This window comes from Ceraceosorus guamensis, assembly GCF_003144195.1.
Source record: "Ceraceosorus guamensis strain MCA 4658 unplaced genomic scaffold IE81scaffold_40, whole genome shotgun sequence".
NCBI classification, from domain to species: Eukaryota; Fungi; Basidiomycota; class Exobasidiomycetes; order Ceraceosorales; family Ceraceosoraceae; genus Ceraceosorus; species Ceraceosorus guamensis.
In genome coordinates, this window is record NW_020290035.1 from 7,532 (window position 1) to 31,913 (window position 24,382).

At 55.8% G+C, this 24,382-nt stretch overlaps 7 protein-coding genes across 7 annotated transcripts; 3 read left to right on the plus strand and 4 right to left on the minus strand.

Moving 5' to 3' along the window:
- Positions 1-69: 69 nt before the first annotated feature.
- IE81DRAFT_330776 (hypothetical protein) lies at positions 70-3,438 on the minus strand (the record flags this gene model as incomplete). Its single annotated transcript, XM_025515202.1, has 9 exons — positions 70-214; positions 584-669; positions 786-872; positions 1,121-1,262; positions 1,348-1,388; positions 1,568-1,669; positions 1,693-1,731; positions 2,672-2,785; positions 2,857-3,438. 9 exons carry the CDS (start codon positions 3,436-3,438, stop codon positions 70-72), a joined length of 1,338 nt encoding a protein of 445 aa, XP_025368745.1.
- Positions 3,439-8,246: 4,808 nt separating this feature from the next.
- IE81DRAFT_168323 (hypothetical protein) lies at positions 8,247-9,606 on the plus strand. The gene has a single exon (XM_025510596.1). It carries the CDS (start codon positions 8,547-8,549, stop codon positions 9,402-9,404), a length of 858 nt encoding a protein of 285 aa, XP_025368746.1. The 5' UTR covers positions 8,247-8,546; the 3' UTR covers positions 9,405-9,606.
- Positions 9,607-11,128: 1,522 nt separating this feature from the next.
- On the minus strand, positions 11,129-14,523 carry IE81DRAFT_168341 (hypothetical protein). The gene is made up of 6 exons (XM_025510597.1): positions 14,060-14,523; positions 13,954-13,986; positions 13,786-13,870; positions 13,379-13,710; positions 12,970-13,301; positions 11,129-12,891 (listed from the first exon to the last, which is right to left on the minus strand). Exons 1-6 carry the CDS (start codon positions 14,189-14,191, stop codon positions 11,253-11,255), a joined length of 2,553 nt encoding a protein of 850 aa, XP_025368747.1. The 5' UTR covers positions 14,192-14,523; the 3' UTR covers positions 11,129-11,252.
- Positions 14,524-16,531: 2,008 nt separating this feature from the next.
- IE81DRAFT_291595 (MFS general substrate transporter) lies at positions 16,532-18,598 on the plus strand (the record flags this gene model as incomplete). Its single annotated transcript, XM_025511910.1, has 1 exon — positions 16,532-18,598. The coding sequence occupies one exon, from the start codon at positions 16,532-16,534 to the stop codon at positions 18,596-18,598; it is 2,067 nt and encodes a 688-aa protein (XP_025368748.1).
- A 113-nt stretch (positions 18,599-18,711) lies between these two features.
- IE81DRAFT_324341 (Pex19-domain-containing protein) lies at positions 18,712-20,507 on the minus strand. The gene is made up of 4 exons (XM_025514210.1): positions 20,254-20,507; positions 19,426-20,162; positions 19,137-19,319; positions 18,712-19,054 (listed from the first exon to the last, which is right to left on the minus strand). Exons 1-4 carry the CDS (start codon positions 20,315-20,317, stop codon positions 18,947-18,949), a joined length of 1,092 nt encoding a protein of 363 aa, XP_025368749.1. The 5' UTR covers positions 20,318-20,507; the 3' UTR covers positions 18,712-18,946.
- A 211-nt stretch (positions 20,508-20,718) lies between these two features.
- On the plus strand, positions 20,719-22,093 carry IE81DRAFT_324342 (mitochondrial genome maintenance MGM101). Its single transcript, XM_025514211.1, has 4 exons — positions 20,719-21,324; positions 21,398-21,545; positions 21,649-21,855; positions 21,945-22,093. Exons 1-4 carry the CDS (start codon positions 20,955-20,957, stop codon positions 22,009-22,011), a joined length of 792 nt encoding a protein of 263 aa, XP_025368750.1. The 5' UTR covers positions 20,719-20,954; the 3' UTR covers positions 22,012-22,093.
- Positions 22,094-22,594: 501 nt separating this feature from the next.
- On the minus strand, positions 22,595-23,627 carry IE81DRAFT_291575 (phosphotransferase KptA/Tpt1; the record flags this gene model as incomplete). The annotated part of the gene is made up of 3 exons (XM_025511907.1): positions 22,595-22,803; positions 22,898-23,159; positions 23,232-23,627. The coding sequence occupies 3 exons, from the start codon at positions 23,625-23,627 to the stop codon at positions 22,595-22,597; spliced, it is 867 nt and encodes a 288-aa protein (XP_025368751.1).
- Between the last annotated feature and the right edge of the window lie 755 nt (positions 23,628-24,382).

Consider the following 24,382-nt stretch of genomic DNA (forward strand, 5'->3'; position numbering starts at 1 on the left):
TTTGCATTTGCGACATCTGGACTGCTTTTCGCGAGCTTGAGCTCCATTCTCCACTGTGCTTGCAGCTCTTCATTCAGCGTGGTCGTTTGCATTTGCAACATCTGGACTGCTTTTGGCGAGCTCGAGCTCTATTTGCCACTGTGCATGCAGCTCTTCATTCAGCGTGGTCTTTTGCGACTTGGCGGCTGGCGGACTGTGACCACCTCCACTATTACTGTGTCGAGAAGTCATGTTGTCAATATGATGAAGAGGCGCGGGATTGTGGCAGAATGAGAAGCGCGAGCAGCGCAGCTTGTGACCTCAGCGAAGAAAAAGCTTATTGATGGACAAAACGCCATAGCAGGAGCTGCTAGCTGGTGTGGGATCTCGACGGAAGTGGTCATCAAGAATTCTCCGATGCACTGAGCGGCAGCGCAGGAAGGCTGGTGTGCATCTGCTTTGCAAGCGTAACCTTAGCTCGTACGTGAACTCTCCCGCTCAGCGCGCTTCTGCAATTGCACTCCCATCTAGAGGCTTTTGTGCAAGCTCCTTTGCAGTCTCAATGCCCAGGTGTAGGTCATGCAAGCCATTCAGACAAGCAAACCTTGCAACACTTTGATTAACCTTGGCAAGTTCCAGCTCCATGCGCCACTGTGCATGCCCCTCTTCACTGAGCATATTCTGCTGTGACTTGTGTGAGCTTCACAGTATATGGGCAAATTGTGACAAAGACGACTCCTGTTGGGTCAAATCATGACTTTTGTCACAGATCAGCTTATCCATAAGTCACGTATCAAGCCACTTACCAAGATTGGGGACTGAGTCTCCAAACGACATGCTGATTGGTACACTAGGGCCAGCACCGCCGCGCCAAACTGCTTGGCAAGGGCCCTCTAGAGAAATACGCAGGGAGGAGTGAATGTCGGTGTCTCTTGAAGCAGCAGAAAGGAGAACCGACGGTCTGTGTTCAAGGCAAGGCTGCTTGGCTCAGACATTCCTCAGGAAATATGATCATGGTAGATCTTTCTATGGAGGCATATAAGGAGGTGTGTGCAACAAAGAGCTTCTTGGCAGTTCTGTAGCGCTTTGCGGTACTTACACGCTGAGATGTTGATGAGGTGTGCTAAGAGACTGCAAACACTGGGCTCATCCTGGCAATGCTTCTCTTACTGCCACCTGAACCTTCCTCATCTTCTGGCACATTGAATTTGCTCTCCTGTGGCCTGTTGTCCTTACCACTTGACTTGACCTTGACAGAGAAATCAGAGCCCAGCAGAATAGGGCTGCCTTCCAAACAATTGGTGATGGGACCCATCAAGGGTCAGATGGGCAATGTAGGGGAAGTGGACAACATGAGCGAGAGCGCACCTTCTCTGAATGGTCTTGAAATCAGTGGACTTGTTGGCAGCCTGCAATCCTAGTAAACATCATCTGACACTTGGTGATCCAGCTCGCCTTGTGGAGCTTGCTGGAGTCCAAGCTGGAGTCTTGATATGCATCTTGCCTAGAATCTGTTCATGTTGGGTCCGACCCTGTGCTTGACAATGTCAGCGGAAGTCTCATGCTCAGAGATCTTCATGAAACCCACTTTAGCTAGATTGGGCAATGCTGGAGTCCAGTGGACCACAGGTACTGTCAAGTAGAGGTCTTTGAGCAATGTGTGCTTGCTTGAGGAGACCTCCAGTCCAGACTATTCAAGCAAAGGCTACTCACCTGCAAACTGCTCTTGAATTGGCCACTCATACTTGCAAGCTGATCAAAGACTCAACAGCCAAGTGGCAGCTGGCCCTTGACTTTGCTGCAAGTGCCGGAGGGGAACCTCAGCTGGAAAAGCGTAGAGGTCTGCACAAAGAGCATGCTGGAGCGGAAGCCAGAGCTGCTAACAACATGGCATACCTCAGAGCTTTGAACAAACGATGGGATTGGTCAAAAGCAGACCAGGTCAGTGCCCAGTGAATTGAAGTGCTGCGCCTGTACTGACACGGCTCTTTGGACAATTGACCAGATTCACGACCTGCAGGCGCAGTCCAATCTCACCAGCCTAGAGCTGCCCAATTTGGAAGACTTCCCATTGAGGGACCACAGAACCAGCTACGCGGGCTTATCCTCGCAAATGATGATGGTACGTTGCACAAACGATGGGATTGGTCAAAAGCAGAGCAGGTCAGTGCCCAGTGAATTGAAGTGCTGCGCCTGTACTGACACGGCTCTTTGGACAATTGACCAGATTCACGACCTGCAGGCGCAGGCCAATCTTACCGGCCTAGAGCTGCCCAATTCGGAAGACTTCCCATTGAGGGACCACAGAACCAGCTACGCGGGCTTATCCTCGCGAATGATGATGGTACATTGCAAGGGGCGCTCACCTTTCACCTGGCAGCCCCACACTGATGCAAGCTACTCCGTTCTCCCGTGACAGGACTTTCTGAGGGAGCTGCAAGTTAACGCTCCCGAGACGGTGCGGGCGGCCGCGGAGAACACCAATTGGTTATGATGCAGCGCTATCGCTGTTGGGCGACAGGTACAGGTGGGGTCGCTCTCAGGGAAGCCGGACCAGCCTTCAGGACGGGCAAAGAGATCACCTCGAGAATTCCATTGACATTGTGCTGTTCTAGCCCTGCTTGCTCCCTCACTGAGGATAGATGGAAAACAGTGGGTGCTGCCAGACGTGTCCATCGACTGCTGAGCTCACCTTGACCTCTGCCATCACCGCTTGCAAGAAGGTCACTCCAGTACAATCCTTGTAGCTGCCAGTCTCAGGACTCTCCATCCCGAATGCAGCTCCAATCGTCTGAAGAATGTCGTACTGGAGACCAAAGAGCATTGGTGTCAGGGTCACTGCCTCTTGCAGATGCTCGTTCGGGTTATGCCACTCACGTACTCCGTTGGCCCAATCGCCTCTCTATATCCCGCACGATCCATGGCCCCTTCAGCCTCTACGCTGCCTCCCTCCGCCATCTCGCAACGCCTCCGAAGACTCGAATTCTCCTTCTGCATGACCTCTCGATAAATTGAATTCGAGAGCGCGTCTTCTTGCTGACTGTCGAGCACGCGCTCCAAGTTCCTGACGCGGTCGTCGGTGGTTCGACCAGTCAAGTACTCGTTGCGCTTTCTCAAGAAGCGGACCTCATCCCACAGCGTCCGCATCTCGGCGTTTCGCTCCTCAATGTCAGCGTGACTCATGTGGGATTGGATCAAGGCACGATGACGCTCAACTACGCGCTGGTGATCCTCTGCCAGGCCATCCTTGAGCTCTTTGGGGACAGCTTCGAGCCTCTTGACCTCGTTGGCCCGTAGTGCCAGCGCTTTCCACTCAGGACCCCACTTGTCCTTGTACTTTCGAGCCTTTTTAGTCTGCCTCAGGGACCCCTCCGCTTTGGCAAGAGTCTTGAGCGGCTTGCGCTTCTTTGAAAGTTGTGCAAAGGCGGAGGCGGCAGCTGAGGCAAAGGTCAAGCGCATAGCGGTGCTGGCACCAGCCGCGGGAGAGGGAGTGGGAGCGGGAGCGGATGTGGGAGCGGGAGCGGATGCGGGAGCGGGAGGGGGCGTGGGAGAGGGAGCGGGTGCGGGAGAGGGAGCAGGAAGGGGAGCGGGCGCGTGAGCAGGTGCGGGACTGGATCCAGACGCAGAAGAAAACACTGGCTTTGCGCTTGTAGAAGCCATGATGGCTGACTGGATGAAAGTGTTGAGTGCTCAAACGGGAGCTCTGAGGCGTGACTGGAAGACTTGTGAAGCATGAGGTTACGGTGTTGGAGGGTCAGTTGTGAGTAGAAAGCGACCCAGCAGCTTTGTCTAAGCCTGTCAAGCGCTCGGCCGAGTGTTTGGCAGGGAACAAAAGTGATGGTCAAGATGCACGAGCACTCTGTATACAAAGATCAAAAGCAGACTGATGCCAAAGATCTGCAGGAGTACTTTGCCCACCTGCATAGGTGTGTTACTGGCAGTACTCTCTCTTTCCTCTCTTGATGCCTCAACCAGCTGACTCTTCTTATCACAACTTTGTTCTGGCATCCTGCCTGGCAGTTAATGTGCAGGATCATGTCCTGCACAACACTCCTGAAAGCCCTTCAAGTGCTTCATTCCATCCTGAGGATCAATTGTTGACCAACTTTTCAATTCCCAAGAGGATCAAGCAGTTGACAGTAACTGGGGAGTGCACTTGACCTTCCTTATGCCACACAAACCTCAGCCACATTTCATGGGGAGTCATCAAGCAGGAATATGCCTAGCACAAGGGCTGCTCATGCTGCTACTGGGCAGGTACAAGCAGGGATGGATGTTGACCGCCATCAGTGACTTGACGGCTCAGATACTTGTAGCGCCTTCTCAAGCAGCAAACCTTGTTCAAGGGGTCTCTCATCTCTGTAGCTTCCTCTTTACTGTCAGCGCGACTTGTGTGGGACTCGATGAGAGCCTAATGACCTTGACAGACCACCCGATGCTCTACAAATCTGACCTCTGGCAGGACAGTCTCAAATTTGACAACCTTGTTGACTCTTAGCGCCAGCATCTTCCGTTCCATGCTCTTCTGACTTTAGTACTCGCGAGTGTTAGAGACGCTGCCAAGCGCGACGCAATCTTTGAGGCGCTTCTCCACAAGGAACGCCTGGAGGAGGCGTGCAAAGTCAACAAGATCAAGGAGTTGGCTTTGGAGCTAATGAAGTCTGTGAGTCTGATCAAACCCGACCTCGTTTTCGATCATTTCCTTCATGTGGGCAGGGGCGCGCAGCCCTCTTGGGCAAGTTGCTAATCCCACAGCTTGCCTGAAGTCTGCACATTTGGGAGTAGAGTTCTTGCACTTCAGCGTCTTTCTCCAAGGTCAGCTTGCTCTGCTTCGAGACTGCATAGCTTTGAACCCTATTCTGTCTCTTTCTGCCTGTCCCACCTTTGGAATAAGACCTAATCGCAAAACTCTCCGTCACGACGAGGCCAGACGGGCGTGAGGTGCTGCGCTACCTTTCACCCGTCAATCGACGCTTTGGTTTTGAACCCCTTCTAGGCTTTGCGGCGAGCTGAGCTGCTGGCACTGCCATCACTAGTGAGCTTTTGAGAAAGTGCCTCCACGCCACACTTGGGCACTTCGTCCAGAGCGACCGCTACCCACACACCTCCTTGCGTGCCTCTCTGAAGCTTCACGACAAGGAATGGGTGGACCAAGTCTATGGAATGTGACGAAGCTTTGCGCGACCCCAGAACGTCTCTTGGCTTCTTCACTACCACATTCTCCCCATCAACACCTCGAAGCAAAGGTCTCCTGCCCCAAACACCTTTTTTCTCTCAAACGCCCTGTGACTTTCAAACTCGACAAGAGTGGCAACATGGAGACCAACATGGAGACTAAGCCCGCCCTAAAGACCGTGCGCATTTTCGCGTGGCACACGAATTATGCCACGGAGGCGGTTGACAGCCGCCCACAGCCTCCCACTGAAGTGAGTTACGAGTTGTCACGACTGTCCTACCAAGGGAGAGCGGCGTCTCATTGCAGATGCGTTTGTGGGAGGCAAGGTTATATGTACATGCATGAGCGCGTCTGCATCACAGCGTAGTCGAGAGTCACGAGCGTTGTCGAGCTTGAGAGCAGATGTAGGATGTTTGAAACATAAAGTGCCAAGTGCCGCATCATCAAGAGGATCATCATGTGGAATGTAGAATTGGAAATGTGCGCAACAGACTTGATCAACTGCTGATGCAACTCTTTGCTTTCCTCTCATTTGTCTCTACACCAATTGCAAGCAGCCACAAGCTCCACTTGAGAACCCAGTGTGCCCCTTCCAATGCAAGGCACTCTTCACCAAGCTCCTCAAGGAGGAGCGCAAGGCTGAGGAGAAATGCAAGGACCACATCAAGAGGTTGCCAAGGACCTCGCTTTCTCTGTCAGTCTTTTCAATTAGACCATCACTCCCCGTTGTCTGTACAAGATGCCAACACCAGTGTCTAGGCTGCTCCTCTCTCTTCTTCAGCACCGCTTCAGAGAGCGCTTGGCCTCTACGACGGCAGCACCGCCCAGGGATCGAGCCCAGGCTCGCATGCGGTCTTCAACGCACCGTCTACCCACACCACAACGTACAATTACGTCACCTACGCAGGTAGGTCTCCATCACCAAACCCACCAAGCAGTGATGGAGGCCAGCTGGGCTTGCACTTTCAGCGCCTGGGTGGGGGACCTTCCCACACGTAGGATTGAGGAGAGCATCGGCTGATGAGGTGAGTGAGCTACTCGCAGATGACAACGACTGGAAGGTAGCACTGCCCAGCGATCGAGCCCAAGCTCACATGCGGTCTTCAACGGACCGTATACCCACACCACGACGTACAACTACGTCACCTACGCAAGTCGCTCTCCATCACCCAACCCACCCAGCAGTGATGGAGGCCAGCTGGGCTCGCATTTTCAGCGCCTGGGTGGGGGACCTTCCCACACGTAGGATTGAGGAGAGCAATGGCTGATGAGGTGAGTGAGCTAGCTGCACATGACAACAGCTGACTCCCACACATTCATCTGACCACCTGTTCTCTGCGACAATGTCCCGAACAGGTTCAAGATCCTGCTCGTCCTCACCAAATCCCCAACTCTTGTTCTCCTACTACCTTGTGACTAACTTTGGAGCAAGAACTCTCGCGCTTTTCAATGGTGCTCTCAGCATGGCAGAAGTGGAAGGAGTATACGGTGCGCTTGTGTGGGCTATGTTGCTGGATGTTGATTTTGGTTTAAAGGCGTGGTGATTGACTGTTCAGGGATGCTGAGAAGTTGTGATTCTCAAAGGAGAAGGAGAACAGACATTTGGGGGCCAAGGGAAGGTTGTTTGGCTCAGCCATTTCATGGGAATCTGAATGTGGAAGGTCTCTTCCAAAAGGCATGCAAAGGGGTTGCTTGAACGTTTATTGGGCGCAGGAAGACTGACCAAGTGAGTTGCTTTCTCCCAGCTGGAAGTAACTTTGTATTTGACGCTGCCTCTCTGAAGACCTATCACGGCGCACTTGTTGCATAGACGGTGTTGGCCATGTACTTACTGAACAACAGGATGCTACACAAAGATCATTGTTCCTGCACATCTCTTGACCGCGGCTTTTAAGCGAGACAATTTGAGAGGACCAATTCTGACCCAGCAACGGCTTCAGCCACTTCAGCTGCATCTCATGTTGTCGCTCCATACTTTGGGTGCCATGAGGTCTGATCTGAGAGGTACACTCAAGAAGACCCGGTCTGCAAGCATCGTGGCCAAAGAACGCGCTCCAAATGGACGCCGCAAAGACGCCCCAAACATACGTGCTGTTTGCAGTACTCTGCATGCAGAGATCACCTGTGCCTGCATGAGCGCACGCGGCTCGAATGTGAATTTACACCTATCTGCGAAAAGGAGAAGAGTCGATGCGAAGGACCTGCATCCACAACACCATCACACCTCGTCCACTTATCCGCTCTGCGTGCTTCTGACAAGTCTCTTTGCGCGGCTTCAACACTCACGACTGCTTTGGCGAATTCTTCTGACACTCTGATTGAAGTGCCGACTTCATCTACCATTCTATTCGTCATAGCCGGTGCGCCGCTTATCTGGAGGATGACCTCCGCTGCTGCAGCGCAGCTCAAGGACACCTTCTCCATCCGCGTTGCCTCTATCTCCGCTACAGCTCGTCGCTCGGGCGCTCAGACCGCCCTGAGCTTCCGTGGAGCTTCCTATAGGATCCCTGTGTCCTCGTCGATTTGCCCTTCCAGAGCTCAAGGGCAGAGGAGCAGCGCACATCACGATATCCAGTAGCAAGTGCGTTCGCCTCTTCCTCACAACTCCGCAGCAGCCACCGGAAGCCTCTCTCATCGATGGTCGAATTTCAGCGTGCTTTGTGGGGCTCGGAGAGGGCGGAGATGTACCTTGGAATGATGCGAATCCCAGCGGATCGGGTCAAGTGGTCAGCATGGTGGTGGTAGTGCACAGGTGAGTCGCATGAGACGCCCGAGGCACCTTGGAGTGCGGGACGACTTGTGTGACTCACACCACCTTAGCGACTGGTCATCTCCCACCATTGCGTAACCCTGGGAAGTGCAGCATGGGGGGTTGGTCTTGTTGGAGGACAATCGTGAATCAAGGGCACCTGGAGCTTGGGATGCTAGAGTCGGAGCCGAATACCAGTGATGGTGAATCTTACGCGATTCAGGGCAACGCATTGAGGTGCAAACTACGACGTTCTGCACGCAGTTGCTGAGAACGAAAAATGCGGCCCTCATACTGCTTCGGGCTTCAGCTACCAGCTTCGCAGATGCGTTCACGTCAATCGACCTGTGACCCCCGCACAACAAGCCGCGTCAGGGAGGGCACGAGACCAGAATCACGATCGCGGATCGATGTGTACGCATACAGCAGCTCTTGCACTCAAATCGATGAATGCAAGGAGCCCATGTGTCATGCACAAGCTGCCAAGAAGACTTCACTCGGCATTCAATGGCACTACTGAGAAGGAACCGGTGGGAAGCAGTCGATGGTCATGTTCGTAGAGCAGCCACCATCACAGGCAAATGGAGAGGATGTAACCGGATGGCGTGGTAGACACGTACAGGTTCAGACAACACATCTCCAATGCTGCATGTCTATCTACTGCAGAGCGACGGTCATGCGAACCTCGACCTTGGGAGTGGGACTGCTATTCCCATCGATGAGGTGCCCTTGCACTTCCATTCTCGCGAACGACCGCATCTGGAGCAGCGACGCTGCAATCCTCGTCAAGACTTCGGCTCTCTTGTCTGCATAATCTATACTCAGGATTGCTTGAGGCATCGATGGAAGTGGCCCTCCTTCTCGGCACGTGACTGGACACTTGCCGCGTGGTCGAAACGTCTCTCGGTGTGTAAATCCCACGAGCGTCTCCAGGCTCAGCAAGCTCCTCGCACACATATCGCCGACGTCAATGTCATTGACGGGAAGGCAACCACGTCATGGTGTTCTGCGATTCAAAGACTGCCAGTTTCGTTCGAACTCACAGCAACGAGGGCGGCAGCATTGCTACTCTTACCAAATTTCGTCGGCACTCGCGATAAGATCGGTGCCCATCAGGTTGCTTTTTGGGAAATTTCCTCTTTCCGGTGCGCAGACTTGCGATCGGGACTAGCGCAAAGCTGTCAAGCTGTCACATCTCTTCTAAGCCACGAACGAGCGTCTACTGGTGTATTTCGGTCGGTGGCGCAGCTTCACAAGTGCGCTTCGACGATGGGAGGAAGGTCCGCCTTTGCGCTGCGCTTAACCGACGAGATCGACAGGACTTGCTCCAAGCAGCGCTTGCTGGTCCAACCGTATCACCAACCGCAGACCGAAGACCGACTTGGCACAGCACGACAGGATCATAAGCGAGTGGGCTTAGCTCGGAATGTAAGAGATTCGGCCGGCAAGCCGGCCAACGCCAGCAAGTCATCCTCACTACGTCGACACGCACTAGTGTAACAAGTCTCTGAAGTTGTTCCTTGCTGGAAGTTACGGCCCCTTCTGTAGGCTCAACCCGTACCACACGAGCGACTTTGTATTGTGACACCATGCCGCGAACATTTCAGCACTTGCTCAGCATTCAATTCCACCGACTTCGCTTCACTCTCGACTTTCACTGGCAGAATACTTGGCCCGGACGCGGCATGTGAGCTTTCACACCAACGACGCCATTACCTCATCAACCTCGCGTATCTCTATCGCCTCAGGTGCATGCTTGTCAGGGATCCTTTTCGTGGTCGCAATTCCAACGTGTTTCTGGCCACTCGAGGCATCTACCGCGCGTGCCGTGCCCACTTCGCGCGATTATCCGCACTCTCAGTCGTGAGTCTCAGCTACATCAGAAGACGGCGAGCGTCCCTACCTCCCCGACTTTTCCCTCACCCTTTCTCGTTCCTCGCGGCCTCAGCAACGACACCTCGAGTAGCTCGACGATCTCATGTAAATCGCTAGTCAAAGTAGACCTCGTATCTGACCCGCATACGACCAAAGTCTTCCGAAGAGCCAAATACCACAAAATGTAGAACCTCGGCTTGAAGTGGAACTTCCAAAGACCCAATCAAATGTGTAGATGTCTTCTACGTGAGGTATGACGGGCTGCGCCCATTTCCCGATTGAGCACAATCTCAGATCCGTGTGCTCGCCCGATCGTCTACGCTCGCTCATTTGCAGGGCTTCATTGGACAAGCTCTGCGCCGAATCGTAGAAATTCATAGCCCGGCGCTTTACTCGCTTGTGCGCGAGGCCGCGAGATGCTTCGTTCGGACAATGGAGCAACGCTTTCATCGCGCAGTCCAGGCTCGCTCGCCTTGACATCATCTTCGTTTGCTCCGTCTCGTGGCACTCTGCCGTCCAGTTTGCGCTTCCACACGTGCTAGGAAACGAGCACAATCACAACATTTGGTTCGCTTGGTAAAGTTGATATTGCTTGCTCAAGTCTGATGAAGCTCTCTTTTGCGTTTGACAAGTCATGGAGTGGCGCCTCAGCCCTTGATTGAGGCCAGGCGGTGTACGTGTCTTGTGGAACATTGTGTCTTGGTACAATTTGCGAAGTCTGTCGTACAGATGCTGGACGAGACGGATCAAAGGGCTGTACTTGATGTGAAGGAGGAGGGGGCAACGCAAGTGCAGAGCTGCTGTTGTGCACAGGAACCAAGGGTGTGGTCAATCCATACGCCTAGCTGCTCGACAGCCTCGACCAGGTGACCGCCACTGCTTGGTTGCTGAGCATCCTCCCCATCCTCAATATTGGCGCTTTGATGATTGCCAGTACTTGGTGGATCAGCTGCAGGTGTGTTCTCTGCGGGGAATTGCGTGTGTTTGCCCAAGCCCCCAAAGCGGGGACATTCTCGCTGATGACTTTCCCCATCTGATGCTCAGTATTAGCTCTCGGCCCTCTTTGCTTCGCTTGAGCGCATTGTGCACCGTGATGCTCTCAAGGCTCGTGAATTCGCTGAGCAAATTTCGTCCTGCTCAGCTTCACGCGCTTTGCAAAATCAGATCGCACACGCTTCACACCCGCGCGTTTGGAGATGCAAGTCAGCACTTCGTTCGCTGTTGAACGATGATGCCATTTGCCGCGCCTCTGCTCATGAGTTTTTGCTCGAGGAGTCGAATGCCGGCGACCGGGTTTACAATCGAAATGAGGTGGTGTCTGCTAGGTCAATGTGTTGTGGTACAATGTGCGAAGTCTGTCGTACAAGTGGTCGACGAAACGAACCGATGGAGGGCTGCACGTGCGACAGTGGAACAACAAAGGGCCGCGAAGGACCTACTTTGCGGAGGGAAAGCGCGAAAGGCTCGACCCTCTCATCCCGAGCTGCCCCACTGGCCACCGTTGCCCAAGAAGCTCGTATTGAAGCCTCCGGTATTCGCGTTGAAGTTGGACTGATTTTGCTGTCCGGTCTGCTGATGCTGAGCTTGCGGAGAACTCGACTGCATCATTCCGTTCGCACTGTTCTGCCCATGATTCTGCGCCATCATAGCCTGGAACGCGGGCATCATGGCCGCTTGCTGGAGTTGCTGTTGTGGCAGCATCGAGTTCTGCTGCTGCTGTTGTTGCTGTTGCTGCTGGAAGATGGCTGCTAGAGCGGCAGCTTGAGAGGCTGTTGGGTTCATCTGCTGCTGCTGCTGCATCGGAAATGCAACGTTTCCGGATCCCATAGGGTTGCCCATGCTATTCTGAGCGTATCCTTGCAAAGCCATCTGAAGTTGATGCGGGATCTGAGCCTGTGGCGGCTGTTGCTGCTGCGACTGCTGTGGTTGCTGCTGTTGCTGCTGCTGCTGCTGCTGAGCTTGAATCGCCTGCTGCTGTGGGGTGGCTTGGTTGCCGCTCGAGTTGTTTTGCTGCGGAAGCAAGGCACCCAGCTGGCGCATCGCTTGGACGACGAGCATTTGCCTGTGTTGCGGTGGCAATTGATTCAAATTGACGTTTGGGCCGGCGATGTTCTGCATCTGTTGCTGTACCAAACGATTGATCTGCTGTTGCTGTAGCGTGGGCGACTGACCTTGCCCAGGCGGCTGAGGTTGATGACCAGCCTGAGACTGTTGAGGCGCCATCGCGCCAGGCACCCCACCTTGCTGACCCATACCGACCATAGCGCCGAGCTGATGAGGCGATCCCGTCTGCTGCTGTTGAGCCATGATGCTGGACATCATCCTCTGAGCTTGGGCGTGTGCATGTTGCTGCTGAGGCGTGAGCATGTGTGGTTGACCCGGAGCCATGTTCGACTGTCCTGGAGCGGACATCTGAGCAGAATTGCCGGAGTGAGGGGTGCCGGGCAGGTTGCCGATCGAGGGAGAAGCTACGACGGAAGAAGATGGCACCACGGGTGTCTGAATCGGCTGACTGCCAGATGCAGCAGCAGGAGTAGACGGCGTCTGCGGCTTCTTGCTTTTCTTCGTTGCAGAACTCGACGAGGCTTTTTTGCCTGACCCGCTTGCTTCAGTCTTGACGGGAGTGCTCTCCACGCTGCCTGCTCCGGGGGCTGCAGCAGCCTGGGCGGCTGCTTCGGCATCTTGTTTCTCGCGTTGCTTCTTAGAGATCTTTTTCTTGGATTTGGATGTGCTTGCCTTGGCAGCAGCGGCGGCGGCTGCCTCCTTCTCCAAACGCTCTTTCTCTTCCTGCTCTGCACGCTCTTGCTCCTCTTTAAGCTTCGTTCTTTCCTTCTTGGTCAGCTTCTTAGCTTTTTCTGGTGCAGCGGACAAACTTGCGGCCAATGGTACGTCCTTGTCGCTCTCGGCGTCATCCTCATCCTTCTTCTTTTGCGACCGCTTTCTCTTCTTCTTGGCAGCCGGTCTCGACGCGGCGCCTGAGCTGCCTTCACCATTCTCATTATTACCGCCACCATTCGCACTAGCCCCGTTCGGGGGAGCACGACCATTCTTCGCCATTTCATCTGCCATGCGCTTCGCTCGCCAGTCCGAGATGAAGTTCATGCGCGAGAAACTGCTTGGCGGATCCGAAAAAAGCCATGCACGATCAGCACCAAAGGGCACATCGAGCATACATAGCCGTTGCACGCACCTTGGGGCAAACGTAGCGTTTGAAGTACCGCTTAGCATGGCCATAGCTCGATCTTGCTGGTCATCATCACCCTGTGACATGAGCTTCATGATCTTACTTCGTCTAATGCGATCTTCCTCATCCTTGTCTGCCTGCGACGAGTTCCTCTTCGACCCAGCGGCTGGCAATCTCGCCATTCCCGTGTTGGGGTCAATGTCTATAGGACCACCAAAGGTGCCAGAGGGGGCTAAATTAAGCTCCGAGGCTGGGTTGGCAGTGGCATTCATCATGAAGTTGGCGATTCGTGTGGCTTGAAAGTCCGGCTCGAGACAGAGTAATGGGCTCGTCAAGTTCTGAGATGATGAAAGGAGATTTGTGGAGCCGGATGTCAGCCTCCGACGGAGCTGTTTGAACTCGCATGCAAGCTCACCAAGATCTTTGCTTCCACCAGCAACGCATCCTCGTCACTCCACTCCTTGCCTTCGCGCGTGTCCATCAAACGCAAGTCTACCCACAGCGTCTCATCGTTCGGCCAAAGGACCAGCCTGTAGATCTCCACAGTAGCTCCTGTCGTTGGCATGGATGTGCGCCCAGCACTGCTAGAGCCAGGATCTGCTGATGCTCCAGAGCTCCCCGCAGTGGCTGAAGCAGATGTAGACTCGGCAGCATAAGGATCTTGAAAGCCGTACTTTGGAACATCGATTGGTTCGGCCTTGCGCGCCAAGACTGGTCTGTGATCGTGCACCTCGACAATCAGAGCACCTGCGAAGATGGAGTGTGCCGCAAGGCGACGTCAGTCTACGATCGATGTGCCTAGGGGAGCTAGCTGCCGCGCACCTTCATAGAACCGCACGCCGCACGAGTGGATCACATCGAGCAGATCCGGTGGGATCCTCCCAGCTACAATGTAGGTGATGATCGTCTGCGTTGCAACATGGTGGACGTGTAGGTCAGTCACCAGCATGGGGCGACCACAAGCCGTCGGCACAAAGAAGCTGTACGCACCTTTAAAGGAGACTGCAGGGTGAAGGTACCGGACTGTGGTGCGCGCGAGATGTACAAGCTTGCAATCAACGCATGTTTGCACCATCAAGCTTGCGTTCCTACTCACTCCACCATCAAACCTGAATCCTCCGACCCATATGTGCAGCCTGAGAGATGGCGAGAAGGGCGGGGTTCGGTAGCGCTTCAAGAGCTGCCTGGTGGCCCGCACACGATTGTAGACGCAGCCTGTGCCAGACATGGCCGCCTGTGGCGCCCGGTGTCGGCGTGAATCCTTAGAGCGAACACAAGGCGAGTTGATACCGAGAGCAGAGGATTTAGCCGAGAGCTTCCGGCGCGAGCTTGACGTCCGGTGCTGCGACCCTGTCCAAGCAGGACCTTGGGTCGGGAGATCCGGCGAACGAATGAAGCACAGCGCTCGCAGCGCTGCACAAAGCGATGCAGTATTCTTGAAGGGTCACGAGGGGTTTTGATGGCTCTGGAATCAGCGGGGCGCTAGTGGTGAACAACTCGGCGAACAGAAGCTGCTCGAGCGACCGAAGGCTGAGCTGCCTTGGAGTTGGATGGTCGAAGTGATGCAGGTGGGGGTCGGTCAAGCATGCTCGACGCGAGCGTCTCGCGCTAAGGTGCAGAGCGTCACGTGAGCCGTGTATGCGCGGAAGGTGTTGCGCGTGCTCTCGCACGAGTAGGAACGCCCGCGCCTATCATATGCGACGCGATCCTGATGCGGTGCGGGATGCTTGCAGGGTTGCAGGCTGCGCTCGCATCGGCATACAGCGACCGAAATGAGAATCAAGAATGAGAGGCGCGAACACACCGCGCGGGCATGCTTGGCAGGGGCCGATGCACGGGATCGATTTTGGACTTCGCAAGGCAAAGCACGCCATCATGGCAGAGAGGTGTGTGGGCGGGCGCACGCACACGCACACGCACACGCATACACATACGCATACGCCAAAAGAGCATCTCTCGCGCCCTTCAATTCTGCCTCCGTCGACCGTGACTGCTTTCATCTGCTCCTGCGATTCCCGTCCGCCATACCAACCAGGGCCTCAATCAGCAGCAGTCCGCACCGCGGTCTCGCTTGGGGGAAAAAGGTGGCGCCGGATGTATGGATGCGCACGCATCATCCCAGCCGCGTCGCCCACTCGCCGATCTCATCTGTCGCAAGTGCAGCATCTCTCTCTTGCAGCGATCAGTCTGGAAGCGTATATACTTGACCTGTAGAGCATCATCTCCCAACCAAGTCAGCCTTTCCCGCTCCACTCCTACCCGGCGCGAGCGTCAGTCTCAGTCACGGCGACTCTATCCTTCACCGCGAATCTGTATGCCGCATTCGCGTCCCTGATCAGATAACGGGGCGATCCTCGTCCTCTTCGACCATTCGCGCCTAATCCTTGGACCACACTCTCCGGCGTCGTCGAGCGCCATGTCCAGCTCGCAGCTAACCAGGCAGGACCAGCCTTCTGATTCAGCCTCACAGCCTGCACAGGATGGCGGCCCTGCAGCGCTGGCTGGCCGGGCATCCACCTCGTTCAGCCACGACGGGTCCACCTTGGCTGTCACCTCCGCCTATTCACACAGCGCTCCTCCATCTCAGCGCACATCTCCCGTCATTCGAGGATCTCGGCTAGTCGGTAGGCAAGGGGCCAGGGCTCTGCAGGCTGGAATCGCGCCTAGTCAGGAAGCTGGTCACGAAACTCAGGTGGGTGTGCCACCCTCTGGTCTGGTGGCCATCGCAGCCAACAAAGCCTCCGAATCGCTGGGGCTGCGACGTCGCTCGGCTCAAGGCGAGATGTTGGAGGCCAGCACTGGCCCTGGAGAAGCCGGCCCATCCCGAGCTACCTCCGGCAAAGTCGATGTGCTTAGTGCAGATGGCAGCACTGATAGTGAGCGCGGCCCAAGGATGGGCATCGCAGCGCGAAGGCGATTGACCGGCAGCAACGAGAGTCAGCAGGCGGGCACATCATCCGCATCGGCTGCCCCGAGTAGCAATGCACCCAGCTCCAGCCACAACCCAAGCGATCTCAGCATGACGTTGCCTTCTTCCACCTTGGCTGCCTTGCCCGAGCACGGTACTCCACCAGCGCACTCCACCTCGCGCTTTCACCAGTCGTTCACCACCCCCGGTACGCCGGGCTCACCTCGAACAGCACGCACGCCAGGTGCTTCTCCCATCTTGACACCATTCGCGCGTGCTCGAGCAGACGTCGAAGCGGCTGCCGTGATCGCTGCGTTGCGACAAGCTCAGGACCCGGCTCTGGCGGCGCGCATAGACAACGCAGCGGCATACTCGGACTTTGAGGATGGCATTGCAGCTCCCCTTGCGCGTCCTGCCAGCGCCCCTCCCAGAAAAGGTCGTAGCTGGGTCGAAAAGGCAAAAGCTGCCACTTTGCACGGCAACCGCGCCAAGCAGTCTGATGAGATCTCATCCCACCCGGGTCACTCTGCCGGCGTGGTAAAGGACGACTACTTCGCCGAGAAGAGCGTAAATGCGGTTGCCTCTTCGTCTACATCCAAGATCGAGGTCCCAGTCGACAGCATTGTGACGGATCCTTCGCTATTCGCTCTCAGCCCTGCTATGGGTGCAGCTGCTCCGGCTTTGATCGCAGCCAGTACCAACGGGCTCGCAGTCGGCGTCTCAACGTCCTCCAATCGAGGAAAGTCACCCGCCGTCTCGAGGAGGTCAAGTGCCGCTACACTGGCGCCGATTGGCGACAAGGCTGGAATCCGACAAGCAGGCATAAGGCGGGCGGAAGCTCTTCGGGAACTCGACCCGCGTAGTCAAGGCATCATCTTTGCTCTCGTATGCGCATGGGGAGCTGTCCTGTGTCTCGACAGGCTCACCACTTACAGCTATCAGACCATTGCGACCAACTCCTTCGCCGCTCACAGCAGCTTGTCTTTCCTGAACGTCGTGCGAGCTCTAGTCGCAGCCATCGCAGGTCCACCTTTTGCACTTGTTGCCGACAGTCTGGGGCGCGCGAATGCCTTTACTCTTGGCCTCGCCTTTTACGCATCTGGGCATGCGCTACTTGCCGCTAGTCACAACACTGCTGCGTACGCCGGAGGAGTGACGCTCTTCGAGATTGGAGCAAATGGGCTCGTTGTGCTTCAGTGGACTCTCTTGGCGGACATGACATCGAGCAAGAATCGTCTGCTCTTCGTCATTCTCCCTCAGATGCCGTTTCTCATCTTCTCTTTCATCAGTGCCAACATCTATGCTGCAGTTCTGCCTCATTGGCGTTGGGGCGTTGGCATGTTTGCCATACTTGGGCCAGCAACTCTGGTTCCACTCATCGCCATGCTCTACACTGCTGAAGCGTCTGTCGCCACGCCCTCTCTGCCAGCGCCGCCTCGCGCACGCCAACGACCAATGAGCCGAGTGAACGAGCTGCTTCAAGTTGTGGACCTGCCAGGACTCGTGCTACTGTGCGCAGCCTTGTCGCTCCTGCTCATCCCGCTGACACTCGCAGCCAGTACGCCAGGTCGATGGGCTTCTGCGGATATCATCGCTGAACTCTGTTCGGGGGCAGCGCTTGTTGTGGCGTTCGCGGCGTGGGAGCTCAAGGGGGCACGCTTCCCTCTGCTGCCCCGTGCGCTCTTGATGAATCGCACTGCTTGGGCTGGAGCTCTGACGCTTGCCAGCTTCTGGATCAGCAACACAGTCCTCACCGCGTATCTGCCCACATACCTCTACGTCGTTCAGGATACAAGCAATCGAGCGCAGCAAAACATCTCGACGCTTTACTCCTTCACTGTCGCTCTGGCATCGTTACCGGTAGCTCTGACGGTACGATACGCCGGCAGACTCAAGCCCTTTGCCGTTATCGGCATCGTTCTCTTCACCGTCGGGTTGGGAATGATGGTCGGATTCAACGGCAATAGTGGCACCCGATTTCACATCATCGCTGCGCAGATCATCATTGGCTTGGGCGGTGCATTCACAGTGGCTGTGGTGCAAAGCTTAATTCAGGTCAGCGTGCCGCACGCGCTATGCGGACAAAGCATTGCGGTACTCAACATCTGCATCAATCTGGGCGTCGCGGTTGGATCAGCGCTCGCAGGTGCGATGTGGACAGGGCTTTTGCCGGGCTACCTGGCACAGGAGCTCAGACCGATCAGCGGTCTCTCCATGCTCAGCGCCATCTTCTCAGAACCTTTGACTTGGATCACCGAACACGCTGTCAGTACCTCGGAGCGCACAGCCGTCGTCGCCGCCTACGTCAGGGTGTTCCGGTACATGATGGTAGCTGCGACCTCCAACTGCGCCCTCGCATTCGCGGCGGCTTGCTTGCTGGGGAATCCGAAGCTGGGCAACACGCTCAGCACGGTGGAAGGAGAGGATGGAAGTGCACGTTCGGTGAGGGGCGAGTCTGCGACAAGCACAGACGCCAAGAGTATCAACTTGCTGGGGGATGCGTGGCTCGCTCGTCTGGATCGAGTCTTTATGCGCGCCAGCTCCAGACCGGGCGAGAAGAAGAAACGCGGCACGCCCGATCCTAGCGAAGACTCTGCCGCTGCCCAAGCTAGATTCTCCAAAGATGCGTTGTACTCCAAAGCTGCTTCAGCCAGCCCTCCAGGACCGGAGGTGCACGTCGAGCCGCCGCCGGAAGACAACGATGCTCGGCCTGCTCGGCAGCTTTGAGAGACGCACACTCTTCTCCTGTCGCTCTGTGCGCACGTCACGCGTCGTCATATCCACATTTTCATTTTCACCTTGATACATCCATATTCAAACTCGCTCATGTACAAGTCAGCCAGCTATTCAATGTCACAATGCACGCAGGGATGTTGCGTTATCGCTGCAAGGCCTTGAACCGCGTGCGTTGATTGTAGCCGCTCTGACCACTTGCAGCTGGCAGTCCAGCACATCGATGATTGCTGGAGCCAGATTTCTGCAGACGACCGATTGAGCACTGCGCTTCAGATGACCAAAGAAATGCAGGTGAAAAATTGCGCGACTGAAGCAAATTCGGTCGAAAGATCCGTGCGATTACATGACGCTGCACTGCTCCTCGCCGCCTCCCATGCCGGGCATGTTTGCCAGCTCTGGCGGAATGTCACCGACGATCTCGTCGGGTGGGGACCCATTGTCCTGCATCTGTAGAGCAGAGAAGCGAGACGGTCAGAGGATCGAGCTTCGCCAAAAGTTTCAGCCTGACTTGCGGTGCATCTGCGCTCACCTCGTTCATCAATTCGCCGACAGTCGCGCGCAAATGCTTCTTCTGATCCTCCGTACCGTTTGTATATGCTGGATCCTCGAAAGTGCGAACAACCTGCGAGACTATTCTGGCTTGAGCCTGGTAGCGTGATCTGTCTGATGCAGAGATACTGGCAGCTGCAGGCGAGTTGAGGTATTCGGGGTACTACCGGACCGGCCAGCACGGAGACAGGAGCAAAGCGGAGAGAGGATTGAGCTTGTGCGTGCTCGTGCTCGTGCGGCCGGAAGAACGCGAAGCGCACCACACTCACTTTATCCCTCAGCTCTTTCAGCGGCTCGTACAAGACATCCTTACTCATAAGCTCCGCCATCATGCTCTCCATCATCTTTTCAAAGTCAGCTCCACCTTCGCCTCCTTCCCCGCCGCTCAGTGCAGCCATAAGCTTCTCCAGATCGGCCTCTCCCATGCCTCCAAGGCCCCCTCCAGCACCCGTAGCAGACGAAGCGGAAGTGTCAGAGTTCTTTAGTCGATCCATGGTTTGTCGAATGGCATCCTGGAAATTTGCCGGGGGTGGACCAGCTGCTCCGCCGGCTGAAGTGCTGCCAGCGGCACCCGCACCTGATGCGGCAGGAGCACCATCGGGCGGCCCTCCCAAGCCCATCTCTTGCATCATAGCTTCGAACTGCTTCATCATCTCTTCCTCGCTATATTGCGGTTGAGCTCCATCTGCGCCCGGCGGAGGGACAGGCCCGCTGGCGCCTGCCGGTAGTTGACCTGACTGGCTGTCCGTCCCACCTGCTCCTGGACCAGCGCCGCCCAACTCTCGCATCAACGCCTCCATCCCCTGAGCCAGCTCTTTCGCAAAGTCTCCCTCGAAAATATCATCATCATTCTCTTCGGCTCCCGCTTCTGAGTCGTCATCCGGGGGTTTGGCATCAGAGGCAGTCGTGCTGGGGACAGCTGCTGGCTGTGGTGCGGAAGAAGAAGCCTGAGGACCTGAAGCGGACGCAGCTGCCGAGGAGCCTTGATTGAAGTCGTCCAGCACATCTGTGTGGGCGCATACATGGACATAGAGAAGCTTTCAGCACAGTAGCACGTGCAACTCGATGAGGCACCACAATCACACGCTAGTACTTACCATCCAGGTCGTCCAAGTCGTCGGCAGCATCCGCAGAAGCGGGCGGTCTCTTCTCCTCAGTCATCCTGACGTTTAGCGCTGATCTGAAATGCGGCTCTCCGGGCAGTAGAAATTGCAGTGTGCTTTAATGGCGATAGCAGAAGAAAAGCTGGTGAAGATGTGAAAAGTCTTGATTGCAGCGATCGCGGGTGCGGTGTGAGGGTCGCTTCCGCCGGCTTCATAGGTCGCCGGCTGTGCTGCTGCGCGATTTCACAGCCCAACAAGTCGAGTGCGGGGGTGAAGAAGCGGGCTGCGCGTGCGCGTGAGTGCGAGTCTTGAGTCACGAGTCACATTTTGAGTGGGACGCGCAGGCGATCACGTGAAACAGAAATCACGTCGCTCAGACTGTTCTCATCGCGATCCGCTCGAGCTGTGCTGCATTACGGAACATAGGAACAAAAGGCAGGCTGTCATGGCCTACTCCTTCTCATGCGACCATCAAGCATTCACGCACACCACACCAATCTCTTGATCGAAAGCATTCCTTATCGATCGCTCTTCTCATCGCCTATAGGTGCATCACCGGCTCATCCTCGTCATTCGCGCCCGGCACTCAGCCACCTAGGAACACTCGCCACAGCTACAAATAGAGCACATTGCTCCTTCTCATCGCTTCGCAGCCTGCATTTGTACACGGCATGATGGGCACACACACTCACACGATGGCACTTCGCAGCTTTCGAGGTCTTCTGACTCCCAGCTCCGCCTCTGCGCGCGTTGCGACTCCGATCGCCTCGGTCTCGCGCAGACACGCAACTACCAAGGCAGCACCAGCTCGGCCCTCCGCCTCAGCAGCTTCAACGCCCGCAGCATCTTCGCCCAATTCTTCTACTCCTACTCCAGCCTCGACTTCCAACCCCGTCTCGTCTCACCAAGACTTGTCTGAAGCGACCAATGGCGAGCCAGGAGGAACGACTCTGGGAGAGAATTGGGCAACCAGTTTTGCGGGCATGAGCGTTCAACCTTTCGATTCGAGGATCGCGGATGTGCTGGAAGCGCCCATCAAGGAGGAAGACGTGGAGATTAAGCCGGGTGAGTAGCATACATGCGTCGACTTGTCTCTGCGATGTTCCGCCTGACCACCATTTACTCGCTCTCGCATCAGATGGATTGCTCTATCTTCCCGAGATCAAGTACAGACGCGTTCTCAACAGAGCCTTTGGACCTGGCGGGTGGGGATTGGCACCTCGAGGAGAGACCAATGTGGGCGCAAAGATCGTCAGCAGGGAGTGGGCGTTGGTGTGCCTCGGACGGTAAGTCAAGTCGAGTCATCGTGTCTGTCCTCTTTTCGCACTATGCTCACCCTACCTTGGTCGCCCTCTCTCTGTGTGCCGCGCTGACCTTTCGTGATGACAGCTTCGTTGCCACAGCTCGCGGCGAGCAGGAATACTTCGACCCTTCGGGAGTAGCTACAGCTTCGGAAGCCGCCAAGTCGAACGCTCTGGTCAGGTGCTGCAAGGACCTGGGCATCGCGCACGAACTTTGGACTCCGCGATGGATCGATAACTTCAAGAGCAAGCATTGCGTTGAGGTCTGGGCAGAGAATGCTACGACCGGTAGAAAGTGAGTGGTCAAAAGCTAACCTCGTTGGGGCATTTCAACCCTCTCAACGTACACGCCCGCTAAGTCTTTCCTCGGCCAATCTCTCACAGGCGCAAGCTCTGGCGCAGAAAGGACGCGTCTCCATTCCAGTACCCTAACAAGGAGGTCAGGAGCTGACCGCAGCGATAGAAAATTGCCACCTTTGCTGCTGTGTATTTCTTCTACGGGGCGTCTCCAATGCTATGCCGCGTGACTAGCAAAGTGCAGAGTCGAGGTGTGTAATGATGACCCCAGCAGGTGCGCAGGAGCGAGCTGGAATCTTGAGTGGGACCTGCTATGTCGGTCAAGTTGATTGCGCCACACCCCCAGCACCTCGCTGTGCGTCTGGAAGCAGTACACGCATCGCGGTGATCCATGGCGTACGCCAAAGTGGGAAATGTTGCGCTGCTGCGCTACCGCTAAGTGAATCTTGAAGGCCAGCAATTGGCCAGCTGCAGGCCTCGTGTCTGACCGGAGAATCGCTCGGCCAAGCTGAGCTGCCCAAATGTAGAGCGGATACGGTTCAGTGTGAGGATGCAGCATCGACTCTTCGGCCACCGAGCCTGCCCTGAAATCTCCGTGACGCGGGTGTGCTTGTGACTCACCGACATCTTGGAGCCATCCTGCCTCGCTGCTCAAAATTCCTCCACCGTCCTGCGTCGATGAGGCAACGCTACCAGCCTTTGCTCATGATTCGAAATGCTGCCACCCTTTCCGATCTTTAGTCCCCGTCACGCTTCCAAACCTGCGTCCCATCCTTCGTCTGCTCCACCCACGCGACATACTTGAGCGGTAGTACGCCATGTTGGCCTTGGTGCTCGATGCCTGGCGTCAAGACTGCTCCGTTTGAAGCGATCAGGAATGGAATGCCATCCGCGAGCGCTGAAACCAAATCCACGTGAAGAATTAGAGGAGAAGAGGTCCTCATACCTATGCAGGAGAGCAGGTCGAGGGATGCGCGCAAATCAGATGGTGGCGTGTGACTAGATCATCGATCGAGTGCAGACCCAGGCTCTTCACTCACCGCTGATCACGCCACTGCCTGGTCGTCCCGCTGCCAAGTGTATATGCTGACGCTTCATCCGGCTCAGGCCCCCGGAAGATTTGATCAGCTCCCACGCCGCCTTGTTCGTTCCATGCAGCACATACACCTGTGGCCCTGGGTTCTCGTATCCCGGCACTTGAGCGTCGGCAGCAGGACCATTTGATGACCCGAGTGGCGACGCATGTGGAGCAGCAAGAATTGCGAGGTTGTCCAGAGTGAGTCGAGTCATTTCGACATCGACCTAACGCAAAGGAGGAGTCAAACATCAGCACGAACTCGTTGTTGCCTGCACGCGCTCAAAGTTGAGAGTCACGCAGCTCACATTCTGTAAGCTATGACCCTGCACCGCCCTGATCCAATGCTCTCCCTCCTCTTCTCTAAGTTCGAAACGCTTCTTCTCGTTGCTCTGCACGACTTCCTTCACATCTTCCAAGCTGACCTTGCGCCCATCAGGAGGCAACTGTATGCTCTTGATTCTCGACGATTTGAGCACATCTTCCACCTTGACGAACCCATCTGGGCGTATCGCAAGCTTCTCTTTGAGCGCCCCGTGACGCAGCAGCCAGGAGAGCGCTTTGGAGAGGACCACCTCGGGAGGTGCTCCTCGGCGCGAGTCCTTGGGCCGCTTGGATCTGCCTGAGCTGTCTGGGACGTTCCCGACGGTGGAGTGTGATGATGACGCAGTCGTAGTAGATGTGTCTGTCTGCATTGAAGAGCAAGGTGCGCTGGCGGTGCTGCTGCTGGATTGAGGTGTCATGATATGCTGGCGTTCACTCTCGTCGGTGGGATGATGCGGAGCTTCGCAAGCGTCTGAGAGACTGGAATGTGACTGCCCTTTGTGCTCCTGCCAGGCTGCTCGATATACTGCACCGAGTCTTGGGGAGGCGTTGTCGCATTCACAGGGTGCTGAGTCAGTCGTCAGTGGTGATGGAAGAGAAAGCAAGCGAAGCGAAGCGATTGTTTGTCGGGCTTCCCTGCTGCTTGCGTGCAATAGCATGAGAGCGCGTCTCTGCCTTTGCTTTCACGGATTTCCGGATGGCACGCGACGCGTTTGGGTAGATGTGGCTGTGCGCGTTTTCTCGAGCCATACAATCCAACACCGCGCGCGACCAACACCTTGAGCGCAAAGCGTGCTTGTGCGCCGAGACTTGGAGCACTCTGCCAGCGATCGTGCGTGCAAGCTGACAGCGTCGTCATCAGGCATCGAGCATGGTCGGGCACCAGATGAGTGGTGAAGTCTGAATTCGATCTTTGGGTGATGGCTCAATGGGTCATCGCCAACGAGGCCGGAACGCGTGACGAGTGGATGGATGAGTGGTAATGCTGACAAGCCCTTTGTCCGACAAGACTTCTTCCAACACGCCCTCACCCGATCACCCCATCGCCCGTGATCAGCAGCACTTGTGATTCTCTCTCAGCAAGCGACCTTCTGACACTCCATTCCCGCCATGCGCCCCTCGAGCT